The following is a 20,971-nucleotide window of genomic DNA, read 5'->3' as shown; positions in this document are numbered from 1 at the left end:
GCAGATCACAAATTCACCTTCCACTTTCTGGGGACATGGGCTGGTGTTTGTCAGAACTAGAAGTGATGCCCAGCCAAATACAGCAGCTCTTCCCTTTGCACCCTCCTCATAAAGGCTAATAAAAATAGATGAAACAAGTTCAATTTATTTCCAGATCTTGCTACAGCAGAAAGCTGGACCATAGTGAACCACACTGCAAAATGCACTGCATGTGCCACACAGGAGAAGGTCTAACAGCTTCTGAACAGAGGCAGGCTCAGAAAATGTAACTGCATTAATGGAAGGTGTGAACCGAAAAGGAACTGGACAAACTGCATCAGTCCCTGACACACCAGTCTACGCTTGGTGTTCAGTGAGTGAAATGGTCACATTTCCACAAGTGTGTATATATATATATATATATATATATATGTATATAACTTGGTAACAGTAAGAAAATTAGCCTTTGCATTTCTTGTTATGACAACATTAAAACTCTTAAACATGAAGCCAGGCTTGCACACAGGTAGTTCATTATATAGAGACATTTAATTTCTTTAAAAAAAGCCCCTCTGCCTGATTGAAAACACATTGAAACAGGGATGAGTAATAGGAGTGTCACAGAGGGATGAGTTATCCTGGGAACAGATGCCCATAGAAACACAGGCAGGAGAAAGCAGCACAGAGGCAGACAGGTCTTGCAGGGATCACCAAGATACAATTCCCCATCAAAAGAAGAATTCACCCCCAGCCATGCCTTGTGGCCTCTGGATTAACAAGAGGCCTTGTTTAAAATACAGCAGAACTCCTAACAGAATGTCACTGCCGAGGTATTTACTCACATTGCCATTGACCAAAGCAATTAACTGAAACAATTGCAACAGGAAAAGAATGAAAACGTACTTCAATAAAAACAATGACAGGATATTTTCAATTTTAGCTGCAAACCATTACTTTACAATTAACAAAATATGTCAACAGGATTCCTTTAAAGTTCCAGGATTCTTCATCTGCAGAAGCAAAGTCTTGCATAAACTGTTCTAGGAGGAGGACATTGATGATTTGTTTAGTGAAGTCACCACTAGGCCACTGCTTAAATCCACACTTCGGCCTTCCTTTTCCTAGAAACATGGGAGAAAAAGGTATCTGTGACTCAATGCTGTTTTGGAATAAGCAGTTCAAAAACTAAAACGGGCAACACACACTCTGTTGCCTGCACCAAATCAGTAAAAAATTACATGTTTCCTGAGCATCTGAGATTGAATGTGAATCCGAACTTCAAGAAGAAGTTCTGCAGGAAGCCCTGGAGCAAGGTCACCATTGCTCTGCTGGCCAGGGCAGAGCAGATTCTTGCTCAGATCAGTCAGGAACACCCAGGCAGCACTCAGGTAACAAGGGAGATCTTGCTTCTGCGGTCTGCCTCTCAGGAGACCTCAAAGGTGCAAACCCCAGCTGAAGCTACACCTGCTGCTGAGACATGGACTACCTCTTCCTCCTCAACCTGCCCTCGTTTTCACGACACTTTAAGGGGTGCAGGAGGCACCAGAAGGCTTAACTCTGACTTTCTCTTTTGCTCCTTTGTCAAACGTGACTTGACATGTAGTGAGACTGGAGAGCGTTTACAAGTATTGCATTTCCCTAGGAAAAAGCTTATCCCAAAATCTTAATACTTTTGTTCTGTTTGTTTCTCCAGTCTGGACAGAAAGGAAGAGAAATACAAATACAAATGGAATAAGCTTAAAAAGCTAAGTTTGGATGAGCGGGGAGTGGGAAGGAGAGAAAAAAGTATCACAGAATCACAGGATGGTCAAGGTGGGATGGGAGCTGTTGAGGTCACCTGGTCCAAACCCTCTGCTCAAGCAGGGCCACTCAGGACCGTGTCCAAACTGCTTTGGAATATCTCAAGAATGGAGACTCCACAGTCTCCCTGGGCAACCTCTGTCAGTGCTCAGTCACCCTCACAGTGAGAAAGTGTCTCCTGAAATTCAGCTGGAAATCAGTGTTCAAAGATGCCCAAAGAGTGTGTTTCTGAAGAACTGCTCCACACACCAGCTTCATTCATGTTTTCTAGAAATCATTAAATGTGCGGTTTGTGTTTAAACAGCCACTCAGTGACGTTCTTTTCCTTTTGACCCTGATACAGCCTTTGAATAAATGCTGCTGCCTACTGTAGTAATACGACCTTTGGTACTCTCAGACAGAGCTACACAAAACCAACAGCCATTATCCCAATGAAAATAAACAACGTGACATACTTACAGCTCTGTAATCCAGAAACATTTCTTTGAAAGCCAGAAAGTCAATAAATGTGAGAAGCATATCAAATATGTCACCTGCAATTTCATCTTTGTGCTGTCTATAGAGAGAAGAATTTTGGGAATTAGAAAAGTGTGTGAGAAACAGTTATTTTAAAATGGCTTGAGGGTAAAAGGGGATACTGGGATGAGCAGAGCAATATCAAAATTTAAACAAGAATGTCTAAAATAAAGCAAAACTTTAGCCGAATATTATCTTGGAGTATTTCACATCCAAGTACATTTATACATTACATTTATCTAAATTCAAGACATAACTGTTTCACATCAGTCTCTGAAATCCGGACAAAGAAACTGACCTGTAAGTCAAAGGAAGTAACACTTAACTAGCCTTTACCTAGCCCTGAACCTGCCAGACAGTACCTTAGTTGTGAGAAATCTTGGGGAGAGGCACAGAATCATACACACCCCTTAAGAGTGAGGGACTGTGCTGGTGCTACTTAGTAGAGGACTTCTGATAAAAACATTTGGAAGAAAGTTCTTGCGCTCCCTTCTCAGCTTGTCACAGAATCCCAGACTGGTCTGTGTTGGAAGGGACCTTAAAGCTCGTCCAGTTCCTCCAAGCCCCATCCAGCCTGGCCTTGAACACTGCCAGGGATGGGGCAGCCACAGCTTCTCTGGGCAACCTGTGCCAGCATCTCAGCACCCTCACAGGGAAGAGCTTCTGCCTCAGATCTCATCTTAATCTCCTGTCTGCCAGGTTAAAGCCATTGCCCCGTGTCCTGCCCCTATAGGCCCTTGCAAATATTTCAACAAGACTTTCTTAATAGCTTAAGGCTGGTTTTGTTTTATTGTTTTATTGTTTTGTTTTTAAATATTTTATTAATTTCTTTAAAAAGAGCTTTACCTTAAACAGTCTAAGTGAGTTCATAATAATTTTGTAATGTCATACTACAAGAAAAAAGAATCTAATATTTTAAGATATTCAGTTCCCACCTACATTTGATTCTCTTATTTAAGGGGAAAACCAGTGGTTTTACAGAAGTGATCTCTTCATGAAGCTGGTTAAACTGAAGTGACCAAATGCAATGATTACGACAAACCGAAGTCTTCTCTGAATATTTTGTACAAGAAATATTTCAGTAAAAGCATTTCAGCGCATGCCTCTTGAAAGACTACCAGGCTATTTAAGTGTCCAAAACCATACCTGTGATAAACAAGAGGGAACCTTTCAAGGTCTGGCTTCAAAGTGACAGTGATTATGAAAAGCCTCCAGTGTTCTCATTCTGATTTCTCTTCCTACCCCTTAAAATCTGATATATTTCAGCATGACAGTTCAGAAATTCAGAGTAGCAGGACATGCTGAAGGCAAGAAAAGTGGTCAGTCATTGCCTGCATGAATACTTGTTTATTTAATTCATGACGAACCTCTTTCTAAAAGGGAGAAGTTTGAAACCACAGCTTTAATCTAGATAAAAAGAATTAATTAAGAGGCTCATAACTCATCCCCCAATCAAAAGCAAAGCAGACACTTACTGCAGTGACATTATGAAAGCGGTCATATTGAAACCAGGAATCCGTTCAAGCAACTTTTCTTCAATGTATTTCTCTACTAAACGGATCTGAAAAAAACCCAAACAAACCACCCCTATAACATCGCATAACAAATTTCAGGAGCAGATTCCAAAACAGCACATCTTCCTTACAATGACACCTTATTGGCACTTTGTATTATCCTCAGTGGGCAAACAACTGGAGGTTCCTTGGCTGGGAATTGCTAGACCACCACTGAGGCAGAGCTGAACAATTTTCTGGGAATATTGTTGAGAACAAATGCTATTTGTTCTCAGTAACAAATTATTTTTAACTCACTGGATAGTACTGAATAGTAGGCTGGTATAATTTCATAATTATACTTGGCATGAAGAATGCAATTGAAGTGTCCAATACATGAAACAATGCTACTGGAAAAGAACAAACTTTGTTATGCACACATTAAACACACTATATACTACAGCAACAGGCTAGATTTCTATTCAGGAGAGTTATAGACTTCTAAAACATCTATAGAAATTTTCGGGTGAAAAAAAGGGCAAGGAACCAGGCCTCCAGAAAACATCTTGTTCATAGATCATGACTGTGTCAGGAGGAGACAGCAGGCAGCATGCTGGCTCTGCTCCATATAAAACCAGTAGTTCATAAAGGGGAGAATACAGCACCTGACACGGGCCTCAAGAAAAGTAAAAAATAATACATGCAAAAAATAGGAAAATAGTATCTTACATATTCATTAAAAATACAAGTATAGATGAGCTTGTTTTCTTCTGAGTCATCAAATGCCTGGTAGTGCTTCTCCATAAAAGTCCTCTGCATTAGCTGGAAATTGTCATCTGGGCCACAACAAAAATGCATCACAGAGTTAGGAGTTGAGTCATTCTTTCTGAACACAAACCCCATATTCACTAGTCCTCTGCTCCCTTGTTGTACCCACAGAGCCTAGTGCACGTGCAGAGTCTGTCACACCAGTCCCACAGCTGCTACTGAGCCACCATTACTGACCCATCTGTGAGAAGACACAGGACTGCTGGTGGAGAGCAGCACTGCTCCAGCTAGAGAGCGGTGTCAACAGGACAGCAGCACATCTGTGTTCTGACAGCATTCAGAATGGAATGGGACCAACACATCCACCTAACAAGGTCTGTAATTACTTCGCAGAAGTTTCACTTACACTTAGTACTATCAAAGAAGTGCTCCTGCTCTATGTTTCATTAATAAGGTTATTTATTCTGAACACCTTCTTGTTCAGGTGCTCAAGTCAGCAAAATGTATGTATTTTTTAATAAAATTACTAAAATTCTTCACTACAAGATTTCAAATTTTTTTTTTCTTGAATTAAAAAATATTTGTTAAATTCCCAGATTCATTTTCAATTGCTATGGAATTCTTTTCCAGTTGTAGAAGGAAGCAAGAATAAAAACTAATGTTGTAGGTGACCACCAAATTCAACAGAACAGATATAAGTGTAAAGTTTACTTACAGAATCATACAATGGTTAGGGTTGGAAAGGACATCAAGATCATCTAGTTCCAACCCCCCTGCCACAGGCAGGGACACCTCACACTAAACCATCCCACCCAAGGCTTCATCCAACCTGGCCTTGAACACCGCCAGGGATGGAGCATTCACAACCTCCCTGGGCAACCCATTCCAGTGCCTCACCACCCTAACAGGAAAGAACTTCTTCCTTATATCTAACCTGAACATCCCCTGTTTAAGTTTTAACCCGTTACCCCTTGTCCTGTCACTGCAGTCCCTGATGAAGAGTCCCTCCCCAGCATCTCTATAGGCCCCCTTCAGGTACTGGAAGGCTGCTATGAGGTCCCCACGCAGCCTTCTCTTCTCCACGCTGAACAGCCCCAACTTTCACAGCCTGTCTTCATACGGGAGGCACTCCAGTCCCCTGATCATCCTTGTGGCCCTCCTCTGAACTGGCACCAACAGTTCCATGTCCATATGCTAAGGACACCAGAACTGTACATAATACTCCAAGTAAGGTCTCACAAGAGCAGAGTAGAGGGGCAGGATCACCTCCTTCGACCTGCTGGTCATGCTCCTTTTCATGCAGCCCAGGATATGGTTGGCTTTCTGGGCTGCGAGTGCACACTGAAGCTGGCTCATGTTCATTTTCTCATCCCCTCCAAGTCCTTCTCCTCAGGGCTGCTCTGAATCTCTTCTCTGCCCAACCTGTAGCTGTGCCTGGGATTCCTCCAACCCAGATGTAGGACCTTGCACTTGGCATGGTTAAACTTCATACGGCGGGCATCAGCCCACCTCACAAGTGTGTCAAGGTCCCTCTGGATGGCATTCCTTCCCTCCAGCATATAAAATGAACCACACAGCTTGGTGTCATCAGCAAACTTGCTGAGGGCACACTCAATCCCACTGTCCATGTCACTGACAAAGATGTTGAACAAGACCGGTCCCAACACCAATCCCTGAGGAACACCATTTGTTATTGGTCTCCAGCCAGACATCGAGCCATTGACCACAACTCTTTGCGTGCGGCCGTCCAGCCAGTTCTTTATCCACCGAGTGGTCCATCCATCAAATTGATGTCTCTCCAGTTTAGAGACAAGGATGTTGTGCAGGACAGTGCCAAATGCTTTGCACAAGTCCAGATAGATGATATCAACTGCTCTACCCCTGACCATCAGTTCCGTAGCCCCATCATAGAAGGCCACCAAGTTGGTCAGGCAGGATTTCCCCTTAGTGAAGCCATGCTGGCTGTCACCAAGCACCTTGTTGTTTTTCATGTGCCTTAGCATGCCTTCCAGGAGAATCTGCTCCAAGATTTTGCCAGGCACGGAGGTGAGATCTTGAAAATGGGGGTTATATTTCCCTTTTTCCAGTCGTTGGGAACTTCACCTGACTGCCATGATTTTTCAAATATGATGGCCAGTGGCTTAGCAACTTCATTCGCCAGCTCCTTCAGGACCCATGGATGGATTTCATCAGGTCCCATGTACTTGTGCACGTTCAGGTTCTGAACGTACCAATCGAACCTGATCGATCTTCTCCTACAGTGGGCCTAAGGTGTTCATTCTCACAGTCCCTGTGTCTGCTTTCCAAGACTTAGGTGGTGTGGTCAGAACATTTGCCAGCGAAGACCGAGCCAAAGAAGTCATTAAGAACCTCAGCCTCCTCGAAATCCACGGTAGCCAGTTCTGCTGATAGCTTCCGGAGGGGGCCTACTTTGTCCCTAGTCTGTCTTTTATTTGCTACATACCTACAGAAGCTCTTCCTGTTATCTTTCACATATCTGGCCAGATTTAATTCTAATTGGGCCTTTGGTTTCCTGACCTGGTCTCTAGCTTCCCGGACAATGTCCCTGTATTCTTCCCAGGCCACCTGTCCTTGTTTCCACCTTTTATAAGCTTCTTTATTCCCCTCTGTGTTTCTTCAGCAGCATGGACTTATTCATCCATGGAAGTCTCCTGGCCCTCCTGCTGCATTTCCTTCTAGTCAGGATGCAATGCTCCCGAGCTTGTAGCATGCGATCCTTGAGTATCAACCAGCAGTCTTGGGCCCCTCTGCCCTCTAGGCCTGTTTCCCATGGAACCTTACTAAGCAGGTTCCTGAAGAGGCCAAAGTCTGCTCTCTTGAAGTCCAGGGCAGTGAGCTTGCTGCTTTAACACAGTGTTAAAACACAGCAGTCTCAACTTTCTAAACCTTAGCGCATTCAAAATCAGTTTGTTAGCATTTCTCCAGATTCAACTACATCACTAGGCAACTGAGGCTGCAGAATCTACCTCTCTCTGGGAAGGATTTGGTCGGAAAGCTAACGTGCTGTTCTCATGAACCAGCTGGTGGCAGACTGGCACAAACTGTGTCTTGGTATCTTGTAACTCCATGCAGACTGACCTCTCAGGAAACATGATGGTTCTGACGTTTAGCACCTAGAACTGCCTAAGCTCACATGATGATATTGACACCATCCCATGTTCCTGCTGTGAACAGGTCCTGCCACCTTATGACTGTATGCATGCATATAAGTTACAGGCAACACAATCAGCTTGGAAGAACAGTCTCAAAAGGAGGAAAGTGACAAGATATGATGACACCCATCTCCAGCTATGCAGGGGTGCTGCAGAAACAGAGAAAATAACCTGTTCCCAACGTTCAGCAGAGACAGAACAAGGAACATATTAAAACTGCAGGACAGGCACTTCATATTCCAGATTACAGCAGCAACAGCTAGGCATGACAGCAAATTGTCTGGACAAACCGTGGCAGCTTTTAAGACTATCCCAACAAACAAGGTAGGAGAGATTTGGGAAGAGCTGAGGAAGCGAACATTGCATCGCAGCCTCCACCATGCCCTTTAGAAGAGGGTATAAAAATCCCAGGAAGCTTTGTTTTCTACGTGAGATTTACAAGGATCTTTACCGCTTATTTAAGAAACAGCATATTGTAGTTGTGCAGAGAATAATTTTCAAGATTCATAAGCACACTGTTGTGCAAACAACACACAGAAGTCTTTTGCATATATTTTTCCTATTCTACCAAGTTGGGGGTCATAGGAACAAAGGAAGAAAAGCTCCCATGAAGAAGGCAGGGGTTATTTTAGTTCTGTATGTCTGCTAACAGAACAGCAGCCTGCAATATGTCAAGCACCCATCTTGTTGTCTACAACTATTTGCAGAGCTTACCCATTATGATATCCTCCAGATGCCCAACAACTGCATCAAACTCTGCATCAGAGAAGGAGGAGCTGAAAGCAAAGAAAGACCATACTGCATAAAGCAGAAATAAAAGTTTAAAAGTTATAATTAAAAAGTGTTAACAAAAGCCTAAGCACAAATCAGTCTAGTAATTACAAAATTACTAAATAATTCCCTGGTTTCAACTTACAAAATAATCCATGGCACTGATGATAAGACTGCTTCATAGTGTTGTCATCAGGCCTCTATTTCACCCAGTAAGGTGCCTAATTGAAAAAAACCCCACGTTGTTTCACTGGCATTACTGCCAAGGTAATTCCAGTTCTGGTGCAGAAGGATGTAAAAAGTGTAATTAGAAGAGAAGAAATTAACTGTTTTCCAGCCCACAGTTCCCAGGTGCTACCACAAGTTTTCCTTCTGCTCTCTTCGATGTGTAAGCTCCACAAGGTGATCACAGAACTCCAGACATTCTAGAGAATATTTTGAAATACTTGATCTTGTGGAACCACTTAAATTCAATAGATACACAAATACCACACAACAGAAGCAATTTAAATATTTTTCTTATGCAAGAAACATCCCTACACCCTAGAAGTAAATGGTATAATCTCATTCTATAGTGAGTAAATTTAAAAATTAAACCCCATTATGGATCTCAAGTAATCCAGGGAAGAAACCTTTGGTACCAGCATTGCAGGACTCTGGATCCCTCTGCTAAATCTATTACTGCGCAGCTTGTTCAGCCACAGTAAATAATCCACAGGATCTCCTTGGCATTCACAGCTCATCTTTAGTGGGGGATGAACTCTTCCTATATTCTCCAGGAGATGAAAGTCAGGGGTTTTTTTCACACATGAGGGAAACAAGACTCATAGGACATTTGTCTTTAAGAAGAAAAATAGCTTTGATCAGCGAAAGCACCATTTAAATTAAATTAAAAGCCTCTCTCTTTCAAATTTCTCTTTAGTAAATAGAGCAGAACACTCTTACAGGCTAGGTTTTAAAAAATTCATTACAGTTACTTTCCTAGTGAAATTAATTCAATAACATTTTAACCAAGTAAAATGAGCCACAGGGCTCATTCTGACCAGGAAAAACGAAAATCTGTTTGACTTAAAAAGGCATTTGATTACCAAGAGAAGCACCATTTCTGATGCGTTAAGCCTTGGGAAATGAGCAAAGCCTAGGCAAGGGACCGGGAAAGGCTCTTTTTCCACCAGGGGGCAGAACGCCATCAGGAGAGGCGCGGGCACAAAACAGCCGAAACGTAATGTGCCGCGAGCATCAAGTTAAGGCTTCAGGCAAACGGGCTCCTCCCCTCTAGCTTACATTCAAGAAAAGGACTTTGCTACAGGTAATTTCCACTCTTTTCCCTACTCCAAACAAAAGCTACTACTAGTTACAGGGCTTAATTTAACAGCAACAGAAAATTTAAAGTATTAATTTAAATCTTGTAAGACAAATAATGGAGTTTTATCTGTTTCAAAACAGCAGCATTTCCATTTCTCCACACAACACATGGACATCTGCATACCTTAAGAAACACATGCTCACCAATCTTGTGGTTTAAGCCTCTTATCGCCTTATTGTGCACAACTAGGCCACCACAACCTGGGCTGCTGCAGCAGCCCCAGCATGTGGCCATTTGTGACAGTCTGTACACTGAAAGAACAAAAAACTAGAGAGACCAAGGCACAGCACACATCCTCTTTTGCCACAAGCTTCAGGAAAAGAGTATGCCAACCAAATGTGGGGCAAAGCAGTGTAAAATCTTAACACTGTAAAATTTGGTTGAGGTCATAGAATCCCAGACTGGTCTGGGTTGGAAGGAACCTTAAAGCTCATCCAGTTTCAACTCCTGCCATGGGCAGGGACACCTCCCACTAGACCAGGGTGCTCCAAGCCCCGTCCAGCCTGGCCTTGGGATGGGGCAGCCACAGCTTCTCTGGGCAACCTGTGCCAGGGCTTCAGCACCCTCACAGGGAAGAACTTCTGCCTAAGAGTTCATCTCAATCTCCCCTCTGTCAGGTTAAAGCCATTCCCCTTGTCCTGTCCTTACAGGCCCTTGTCCAAAGCCCCTCTCCAGGTTTCTTGTAGCCCTTTTAGGCATTGGAAGCTGCTCCAAGGTCTTCCTGGAGCCTTCTCTTCTACAGGCCAGACAAACCCAACCCTCTCAGCTTGTCTCCAGAGCAGAGGCCAGCTGTAAATGGTCTCAAATGTCTAGAAGGAGCATATTTAAACACAGAGGAATAGTTTCTTCTTAGAATCTATGACATAAGACAACATACGCTCTTGAAAAGGAGAGAGAAATTTTAAAGTGAACATAAAAAAAAAGTAGTTCAGCCTTACAGTGCTTATTTTGATCACTCAGCCAGAACGACCTAGTGCTATGTCCACTGCAGTTACTTTTAGTTTGACGTAAACTCTGAATAGATATTCCCTCCTGCAGCTTTACATTCTGTGCCCTTGCTCTCCTAGAGGAAGAATCTGCAAACCAGTGGGGTGTAAATTCATTTGTGTAATTATATTCCTATGGAGAGTTTTTAACGAGTAATAAGCTTATTGAAAGTCTGACCTGGATCATAGCATACTCACATGGCTACATCAAAAGTTTCTTCATCAGAATCCTCCATTGCTCCTGCATAGCCAGGGTGGGGGAGAGACAATCTCGCTGCTGTCAGTGGTTATGTCTTCTTTTCAGACAAAGTGCTAAGAAACAACATATGACTTGTCATTAATACAAATTCAATTGTTAAGTTACCAAATGCTTCTCAAAAAGTGGAATTGCAGAGGCAGAAATTCTAGAGGTAGGGCATGTTCTTCCAAAGTTACTGCTACTTTTTTTCTGTAATAACCTGAGCTTTCTAGGAACTGTCTCTGCCTCCCCAGAGAACAGCCTCAGAACTGCACACACCTGCAGTGAGTCTCCATAAAGGGGTTTCAGGTGACCTTTACACATTTTCTCCTGAAGCACCTGTTACTATTACAAAGACACAAGGAAAGGAAGCCAGGTAAGATGTTGCTCTGATTCGGTGGGTCCTGGGGAGCTCGCAGACCAGACGCTGCACAGTGATCCTATGTACCCGGGCAGCGGGGGGCTGTATCCTGGCCAGACCATAGGCCCGTGGCTGGGAGCAGCCACTGATCCCTCACACAGGCAGGACAGGGCACACGGCGCCCCACGATCACTGCAGACCGGGGGCTGGCGCGGGGACACCCTGCTCTCCTCCTCCCCGCCGCTGGGTGACCCAGCGCCCAGGGCGGGAGCCAGCTCTACGGCATCACCCCATGGGACAGGAGGAGGAAAGAGCAGGGCACCCGTCTCCCCCTTCTCAGTGCCGGCTCCAGGGCAGCCCCAGCCCTGTCCTCCCTAGGGCACCCCGCCTACCTCACCATTCCTCACCGAGGCCCCGGGGGCCGAGCCTTCCCCTTCCCTCTTGAACCGACTCCCACATGGCCCGCCCCGGTCAGCTCCCCCTCTCCCCGGGCCCTCGTCACCTCCCGCCCTCCCCGAGTGCGGCCCGTAGCCCCGGCCATGCCTGCACGTCCCGCCGTCGCGGCACCGCCGTCGCCCAGCCCGGCCGTCTCCAGGGAAACGCTTCCTTCCGCCCCGCCCTCAGCCAATCGAAGAGGGGAGGCGGCCGCGCAGGGTCCGCCCACACTTAGGGAAAGCGGTGCCTGCCGCAATGGCGGCCGTGTGGCGTTCGGGGGTATCCTGGCGGCGAGGAGTGCCCTAGAAACGAACGGAGCACACAGCGAGCGTGCTTCCTTGTGGTGCACGCAGCTGTCCCGCTGCTAAAGCGGATTTTCCCTCATAAAGCGTGGGCCTGAGGGCAGCACTCTAAGCAGAGGCTTCAGTGTATCTTGGGTCACCTGGCAGAAGGCTGTGCCCCACCACCTCACGCCGCCTCCACCACTTCACCCCAGCGGGACCCCTGCCCTGCACGGGCCTTGCCCTTTTGCCTGAGAGCCAGCTTCGTGTGCCAGGGCTGCCTGCATCACCTTCCAGCACCACAGCGGTTGGAAGCCCGGCACCTTACAGCAGCAAAGAATTCAAGAACAGCAAATGGCTTTCACGACTTTATTGTTGAATGGACGACTTCACTACAATTTCTCTCCCTTCCTGAGTGCCTACAGAGCCACCACCACCTCCCCTCCCAGTCCCAGAGCTTTTGGAGCGCGCAGGGACCGAGCGGTAGAGTGCCGCAGTAGTGGAGGATCGAGCTTTACAAAGACACTCCCATAGTGAATTCCAGCAGAAAGCCAGCCGAGTGGTGCAGTCTTTCTGTTTGTGAAATGAACAGGACAGTTCTCTGGGACACAGCTCCCTCCTCCCATCTCCACTGGCTTTCTCTGCCCAGCACCAGCTACATGGAAGACGATCTGGGGCAAAATTTTCAAAGCATTCCCATCTTTCCAACAAAGTATGCAGGCACTTAGTCCCGTGTCCACAGAGGCAGCGAGGCTCTTCAGTCACCTCCATTTCAAGGGGACACCAGGCATCTAGAAGCCATTGTGGACCTGGGCCTTAAATGCTTAATCTCATACAGCAGTTGATCGGAATGTGGAGTCCTAGGCACTTCTGTCCTTCTGAAAATTTTTCCTCAGTTAATCCTGGCCAGGGAAACCAAAGCCCTGAAGTTCCTAAAATCAATTAAGGCAGAGTTCAAAATGGGTCTGTCCCACTTCTTCCGTAAAGCATGATTTGTATCTTCGTACCTTAGGTATAAAAACCTATCATTGCGTTTGGAAGCACTGAAAAACTTCAAGTGGTTCTGAAATCCTGACATCCTCATGGCAGTGATGGTGTTCACACTTGCGCATTCAGCAGCGAGCAGAGAGGGACTCAGCCCCCACCGGCAATATGGATTACAGCAAACCCTTGTAAAGTGTGGTCAGCAAGGAAATAAGGTCCCTGCAGCACAGATTTGCCAGTCTGACTAATCAAAATAGGCATTTCTAGGCAGAAGAGAATTCTCATTTTAGCAAAAAGACTAACCAGCACTCCAGTTTTGGATTCAGTCTATATTTGGAAAAAAGTCAACAAGAAAAAAATGATGGACAGAACTGTCCTAATTCACACATTGTACTCCAGAGGTTCAAGAGAAACACTTTTTTCCTTATTTTTTTTTTCCCCTTCCTAATGTGTATCTCTGGATGAAATTCAGCACCCTTGCATTAGCAAAGGCAGCAGGTGAAACAGGGAGCTTGACTGGTACCTGCATGCAGACCTCTTTGCTCTATTTAAGTTAGTAGGAAGCAAAAGTGCTCAGAGGAAAAAGCAGCCTCAGCTCTGCTGTGTTACTACTTGACAGTACAATAAAGATAAGTGATTTTAAAGATAAGATACATCGCAGCATGAGAATTCACTGCCACATACTCTGCTGTTGAATCACTGCCAAGAAGCATAACTCCACCAGGTTTTGTGCTACATCACTGACACCAGCTGTGAACCCCAATTCCTTCTAGGAACCTAGTAAAACACTTAAGAGCTGCCTGCTGAAATGCATTCTTAACATATAAACGTCACAAGTGTGTGAACTGGAGCAGAGATTCCCAGCGAGTGATCCCTATCAAAAACATGAAGTGTGGCCCCGAATGTGCTCAGAGCAGGGCTGACATGTGGCAAGCAAGGTGCATTTTTAAAGACCCAACTTCCTGTCCAAATAACATTTTTTAAAATAAACTGGCCCCAAATTCTCCTCTAATCTTTTAAGATAGCTCAACATTTCCAAAGTGAGTAACTTTATAAGCCAACACTGATTAAAAAAAAAGATGTTTGATGATATCTTAAAAAATACTCAGAATATCAAATTAATTCCAGTCCAATGTTACAATTAGTTAAGAATACCTCCTGAAAATTATATCCTTACAAAAAAATGTGGGTACTAAAGTTAAAAGCATCAGAAACCTGAAAATACCAACAATCATTTAACGTTTAAAGACAAATTAGAACATTCTTTGGAATCACCAGGTTATTAAAATGTGAGTTTCTCTCTGGTCTCCACACTGTCTTTTCAAATCACTCTGTGTATGGATTAAGTCTTCAAGCAGTTTGATATCCACTGTCGGAATATACAGTCTCTGACCAGCAGGAGGCTACACTGAACAGGAAAACATTGGCATTCTCTTTTTAGTACTGACTTCTGCCAAAAATAGAGACTTTCGAGCACAAGGCAGAACAGCCCTGGTTTAGGAGATAATTATTTGCTCTTCTTTTCTAAAATGCATTGTATGTGTACTTCCAGTGCAAATTTTTTCAGCACTTGTGACAGGCGAGAAGGAAAGGGGGAAGAAGAGAGACACTCTCCTATGGTCTTGCTTGGAGGAACCAACAGCCATAGCACACTGACCTACCAGCTCTCCTTATTCTTGAAATCAGTTCCCATTGCTGGCAACTTGAAATAGCTTATTAAAGATTTCATTTTTAAGATTAACAGATAACAGGTTAGCATGAAATCTGGCTGTGGCTATGGTTTTATGCATGTAAAGATTGGTCAGAGATTCTTTCCCCTTTCAGCATTGGTTTGAGTTAATTGAAAACAAGTCTGTGGTATTTCTCCACGTGTGTCATGATATGTGAGAGATCTGTCTGACTCGGGTTTGTATCTCCTGTCGACACAAAGGGCAGGTCTCCAGCTGCAAGGCACACTCCATACACAGGTCACTGCAGGAGAAGAAAAATCAGTTAAATCCTGCCATTTACAGTGTGAAAAACTCAACAAAACAAGACAGAACTCAAGCACTAAGCAGTTCAGTTAGCCTCCTAGAAACACACACACTCAAGTCTTTCAGAGTGGAGATTAGGAATTGCAAGTCAGGTGTTGCGGATCTACAGGCTTTCAGAGGAGCTCGTGTTGCTCAGCATCTTAAAGACCCAGTGCTGTTGGTTGGACACTGGATCTAAAGAACAGTAGTACCAGTGCCCTGCGGGGGCTTGCTGCCACTTCTTGTGGACACACAGAGGGCACTCCTCATTTTAACTTTCCAGCATCCAGACCCATGGTAAGACTGCTTCCACAAGTGCTATAAAAACACTAAGGAACTGGACTTAGCTAAATTAATTTCCTAATAGGCTCCTTAAAGGCAGGAAAATGCTGTTATCGTATTACTCACACTGCTGTCCCATTTTATGTCTTAGAGAAATTTGCTACGTGAAACAATCCATTTGTTGAACATTTAATGAGTATTTGGGCATATAATGAATTTTCTGCTCTCCTCATGTGATCTGGATTTCACAGCACCAGTACTACACAAGTACTAAGCGGGCACTGGTCTAGTGGAAGGTGTCCCTGTCCATGGCAGGGGGGCGGGAATCAGATTGGCTTGGGTTGGAAGGGACCTTTAAAGCTCTTCTAGGTTTCTAAATAAACCTTTTATACCAGGGAATAAAGACTCAGTAGCCCAGGGATAGCATATGTACATTGCTGCAGTACTTCCCCAGCCCCAGACACATGTAATTAGGCATTATATCTCAGGTGTACAGTGAGGGAAATAGTAGGGATGCTATGCTTAAGCTCCGTCTGTCACATCTGGAAGAAAAGGGGTTATTTGCTTTACTCTTGGGAGTCAATCAAGATAAGCAGGGACTGCATCTGATTTCATCTAAGCTGAATGTCAAACACACATATTTTCCTTATTTCTTTGATTCTGGTTTGTTTTTAAGGTTTTACCTGTGTCCACACGGCCTGAGTTCTGTGTCTGCTACCTCATCACAGCAAAGCGTGCAGCAGTTCTCTCGGATACTCACTTGCTTCAACAAAGCCAGACGCCTGTGTCTGAAGGACACAGCCCCCCGTTAGTTTGACTCAAAACAATAAATCCACACTTATTCTGACTGTGCTACTCAACACTACTGCTGATAAACATCAATCATAATTTTCCCCTAAAAAAGCTTAATGCACCCAGAGATGTTCAAAACAGTCTTCCACTCCCTATTCTGGTGTGTCAGAAGGGGACAAAGAGAGCTGAACACTTAAAATAAATTGTTCTTTGGCATCTGTGTACTTTCAAGAGTTAAGGAAAAAAAACAAAAATCACAAACTAACCACACAAACCAAAATATCAACAAAATTCAGAAACCCTACAATGATGTAACAGTTTAAAAGAACAGAAATTGAAAATAAAACCAACAGCCCTGGGTTGCTTAAATGGAAAAAAAATCCCTATTTGATGAAATAAGACATTTCAGATGTGAAACACACACATTGCACAATCAAAACTGTTCAATGGTAAGATGAGTGTCTAACCCAGACTATACCCCAACACTAGACACATTAAATTCTGCACAACTCTACATGAGTTTAAGTCCTGTGATGGATAACTTGGGTCCACTCAGGCCCTTGATTTATTTATTTTTTTTTATTCCCTATCACTTTTAAGATCAATGCTATATTTTAATTTAGGATTGGTTTACAGTTTCCAAATACTTCAGGCTGTAGAGCAGGGATGATCTTTGTGCAAACAAAGAACAAGCGTCCCACCTTGAAGGGAGTCTTTCAGTGCTATCACATAGTAAACAGGCTCTGTCACAGGAGGCCAAGTTTTTTCATCAGGCATCAACATGAAACCAGTTTTCCCTGGTTTCTCTCCAGGGGGTTGGAACTGGATGAAATGTTAATACTTAAGGAAGTGTAACAACAACAGATTTATATTTTTTTTTTTACCACAAACCTCAGCACCACTCTAGAGGCGGTGCTTTAATCCAAGTGGCAAATCTGGGGGTCCACTGTATGCCAGATTACACTATGTACTGTCGTACACTGCTTGTGTTCCAGTAAATTATTTCATTACTAACGACCTAAACCAGAAAAGCCATTAGTTTTCATTCCTGCCAGAAATTTGGCACGTTAAGGAAGAACATATCCAAACCTGTTTTTATCTAGCTTCATTTATGGTTAGGTAAAGTACTTCTAAATTTGAGTAACCTTTGTCAGCACTGTCATTCACAAATGGAGACATTTTCATCTGGATCAGAAAAGGACATCCTAGAGACTTCCAGTCATTCAGTACCTCTATGCTGCCAACATCATGAATTAGGTCAATTTTAAATAAGACATCTTTTTTTAATTAGGACTATACTTCCTTGACCAACCTAATAATTCTTAGACAGCAAGAGGCACTTTCACTAAGAAGTTTACTATACAGTACTAGATCACTTGAATTTAGCTGTTGATCTGGGTTTTTGGGGTTTTTTTGGTGTAATTTAATGGATTTTGGCTGTGTATCTCCTACCCTTCTCATTAAGTTGCAGTGGAGCCTTTTCTAAAAGAGACCTATGGAAGTGTGACGCTGTAAGATTAGCGTTGCCAAATACAACATAAAGACTATGCAACTTGGAACTATAAAGACTATAAAGACTATGCATTTTATTTCTCCATATGAAAACACACTCAAAATAGAAAAGATTACCTGGGCAAAATGATCTTCTCTTCTGCTGTCAGAAAGGCATAATCATTAAAGGTACTAAATTTCATTGATGGTGGGTACTTGAAAGGTTTTGCCCCAAAGTTGAACTCACATTGTTGATAGGACATGAAACTAGCTGCAGCAAAAAAGCCAGATCTGCAATATGAGGAACAGACATTTCAGAATAACAAACAATGGGAGAGCTTTCCAGACACGTTACTATTACCAGACAAAAATACACCCTGAAACAAAGTGTCCTGGGTTGAGCAGTAGTAGTAATTTTTCTCCTTCTTACTAGCTGGTGCAGTGCTGTGGTTTTGACTTTCAGCCTGGGACCATGCTGATAACATCAATGTTTTCAGTTGTTGCTAAGTAATGTTTACTCTGACCAAGGACTTTTTGAGTCTCATGCTCTGCCAGGTGGGAGGGGAAGCCGGGAGGAAGCAGACAGAAGACACCTGACCCAAACTAGTCAAAGGGGTATTGCATACCACAGCACGTCATGCAAAGTATATAAAATGGGGGGAGTTACCTGGAAGGGCTAGATCACTACTCAGGTCATGCTGGGTATCAGTCAGCAGGTGGTGAGTGGTTATATTCTCTTCCCTTGTTATTTCCCTTATCTTTATTATTATTGGTGGTAGCAGTAGTGGTTTTATGTTATACCTCAGTTACTGGACTGTTCTTATCTCTACCCATGTGAGTTACATTCTTTCCATTCCCCCCTCCATCCCTCTGGCAGCAGGGGGAGGAAGAAGGGCAGGGAGTGAGTGAGCAGCTGTGTGGTTCTGAATGACTGGGTGGGCTTAAACCATGACAAAGACACAAGTTCCTTCAATAGGCAGTTCTACAGCTAATTGCCAGAAAAGCCTCTAACATACCCAGTTACAGATGCATATGTTCACTTTATTTAGTTCTCAGCTTCTGAATTTACTATCAGGGTTTAGCTGAATTTACTCTGAGTCAGCCAATAAAGGCTGCTTACTCTAGTTAACATTAGTCACACTAAGAGCAGATGCATCCATTTGAACAGCCTACAACCCGATCCTCTTTACAGTGATCAGCTCAGATACCTCCTTCAGCACTGGACAGAAGTATTTTTCTTCCAAACAACTGCTGTTTAGCAGAGCAGTGAGGAGCAGTTAGCAGCTGCAAGGGACACCTCCATATCCACCACTCCCTCTGCTTTACTTGAGCGGGCAGGAACCTGGAGAGCTTGCAGCTCTCATACACTTGTGGGTCTTGCACAGGATGAATCCAGGTCTGACCACTCTTAGCACAATGCCCGTCTGGTCCTCCTTGCCCTTGAAGGATTACCTCAGAACAGCCATCTTTTCTTCACAGCCACCTTGTAAAAACACCACAACTATCACCTCTTTCAGTTTTATTTACTGAAAGGGCCCAAGTTGAGTAATACCTTAAGTTCTAATCAAGTAACAGAATCTGGTGAGTATACAAATGACATAATCCACATGAAGAACTGCAAGCTGAAGAGAAAAGATACTCTGCAACTCTTTAAACTGAACTATTCTTTGCTTGCATCTCGTACTCAATTTTGAGAAAAAAAAATGAATGAAATTATTAGTTCAGTGTTATTACTTTACGTAGTACTGTAATGCTTACTTAAGCTACACAAGAAGCTTCTTTCTCAAGTATCACATCAGCTTGTCTTTTCAGAACTAAAAGGCTGAACTTCTCCATGAGCGTCAGGAGTTGGCCATGTGTTAATGTTAACAGAGCTGTCAAAATAAGCCTAACACCTTTCTGTAATGATACCAAGATACATCCTCCCATGAATATTCAATATGCTACTGCAGGAACTGGTCTCAGTGAGCAGCAGTAAGTAAACAGACATTCTTCAGCACTTGCAGGACTGAGGCTTTACATACATATATATGTTATTTTTTTTTAAGATAAAAAATTCCTCAAGGACTACTAGAAATACGTTCATCTTTGCTCCAACCGCATTCTATTTCAGTGCTGTGCTAGCTTGACAGTAGAAAACATCGAGTTGAGCCTACCTTTGAAAGTTCAAAGTATTTACTTTGGACCCTGAAACCCACCTGTAAAATTATATCCTTCTCACTGATTTCTAAGCAACTTTCAATTGGGAAACTTGCTTAATGATGGCTTCAAGTAAGCAAATATGAATGTACATCTGAAATGGGAAACACTTCATGTAATTAAAACAATTATTACGCAGGTCACTGTCCCTCCAAGTGAGCACATACTTACATAGCAGATGAAAATACTTGCTTCTCAGCAGGAAGCTGGTTTCCATTTAAATAGAAGATCATTTGCTTTTCGTGCAAGTCTAGTAGAAATCCTATTGTGTCTCCTTACATGCAAAGCAAAGAAAGATTTCAGTTGTAAAATGCCAACAGCTGAAACAGTCATTGTTTTAAGTATCACGTATCTCACTTTGAGTTGTCTCACTTAAAAGGAATTGTTTGCAGAAGTATATGGGAAGAAACACTGACAGAAAAAGACAGATGATAGATGATACATAGACAGATGATAGATGATAGATGATAGATGACAGATAGATGATAGAGAGATGATAGAGAGATGATTGATAGAGATGATAGATGACAGATGACAGATGATAGAGATGATAGAGAGAGATGACAGAGAGAGATGACAGATGATAGAGAAATAGAGAGAGAGAGAGAGAGAGATGATAGAGAGAGAGATAAAAACAGGAGAAAATAATAAAAAAATAAAAATATTTTAGTCTGCCAGAGCATTAATACTACACAGTTGTAAAAGTATTGCAGGGTATTTTCCAAAGCAGAAAAAAGCTGCACTCTGTCTCTCCCTGGCTGTTTACACCTGTTGAAAAATATCCTCGGAACACATACTTGTCAAAATCTAAGTTTCTAACATGCTTGTGCTATTTAAGAGGTGTTTTAATTTAGCTGTCCTTGGGAGAAGTTTTTAATAGAAGAGAAGGCAGCACAGATCACACAAGCATGGCATGCAGACTCCTACCAAGATTTTAAAGCTGAGATCAAGAACAGAACTTTACTGTCCAAGTAGTTATCCAAGAATTTAAAGTAAGCAAGACAGTGCAATGCCTCCTTAAAACAAACAAACAAACAAACAAAA

General features: G+C 43.2%; 2 protein-coding genes across 6 annotated transcripts in view; both read right to left on the bottom strand.

The window, feature by feature from the left end:
• Positions 1-509: 509 nt before the first annotated feature.
• On the bottom strand, positions 510-11,451 carry ARL2BP (ADP ribosylation factor like GTPase 2 binding protein). Its single transcript, XM_065663140.1, has 7 exons — positions 11,370-11,451; positions 11,051-11,164; positions 8,444-8,505; positions 4,518-4,624; positions 3,771-3,856; positions 2,239-2,335; positions 510-1,100 (listed from the first exon to the last, which is right to left on the bottom strand). The coding sequence occupies exons 2-7, from the start codon at positions 11,086-11,088 to the stop codon at positions 1,020-1,022; spliced, it is 471 nt and encodes a 156-aa protein (XP_065519212.1). The 5' UTR covers positions 11,089-11,164; positions 11,370-11,451; the 3' UTR covers positions 510-1,019.
• A 1,071-nt stretch (positions 11,452-12,522) lies between these two features.
• RSPRY1 (ring finger and SPRY domain containing 1) overlaps positions 12,523-20,971 on the bottom strand; it is a 42,299-nt gene continuing 33,850 nt past the window's right edge. For 4 of the 5 annotated variants that reach the window (XM_065661573.1, XM_065661572.1, XM_065661571.1 and 1 more), the window contains 4 exons: positions 20,099-20,201; positions 17,867-18,019; positions 16,129-16,233; positions 12,523-15,122 (listed from right to left, as the gene is read on the bottom strand). In XM_065661573.1, the coding sequence (XP_065517645.1) occupies positions 15,026-15,122; positions 16,129-16,233; positions 17,867-18,019; positions 20,099-20,201 (458 nt within the window). In that variant the 3' untranslated portion in view covers positions 12,523-15,025. Of the gene's footprint in view, positions 15,123-16,128; positions 16,234-17,866; positions 18,020-19,926; positions 20,022-20,098; positions 20,202-20,971 lie in introns of those variants that run through there. The other variant, XM_065661575.1, reaches the window with a different exon arrangement.

The sequence above is a fragment of the Lathamus discolor genome, chromosome Z (assembly GCF_037157495.1).
Source record: "Lathamus discolor isolate bLatDis1 chromosome Z, bLatDis1.hap1, whole genome shotgun sequence".
Classification (NCBI taxonomy): Eukaryota; Metazoa; Chordata; class Aves; order Psittaciformes; family Psittacidae; genus Lathamus; species Lathamus discolor.
Note: the sequence above shows the minus strand (reverse complement) of the source record. Positions and strands in the feature narration are given on the sequence as shown.

Excerpts from the sequence above, each read along its gene's own strand:
- ARL2BP (XM_065663140.1), bottom strand. The coding sequence starts at position 11,088 with ATGGAGGATTCTGATGAAGAAACTTTTGATGTAGCCAT. Across the intron at positions 4,625-8,443 it reads TCTGGAGGATATCATAATGG|ATGACAATTTCCAGCTAATG; the intron begins GTAAGCTCTGCA and ends GTTGTGGCCCAG. Across the intron at positions 1,101-2,238 it reads TGTTTCTGGATTACAGAGCT|GAAAAGGAAGGCCGAAGTGT; the intron begins GTAAGTATGTCA and ends CCATGTTTCTAG.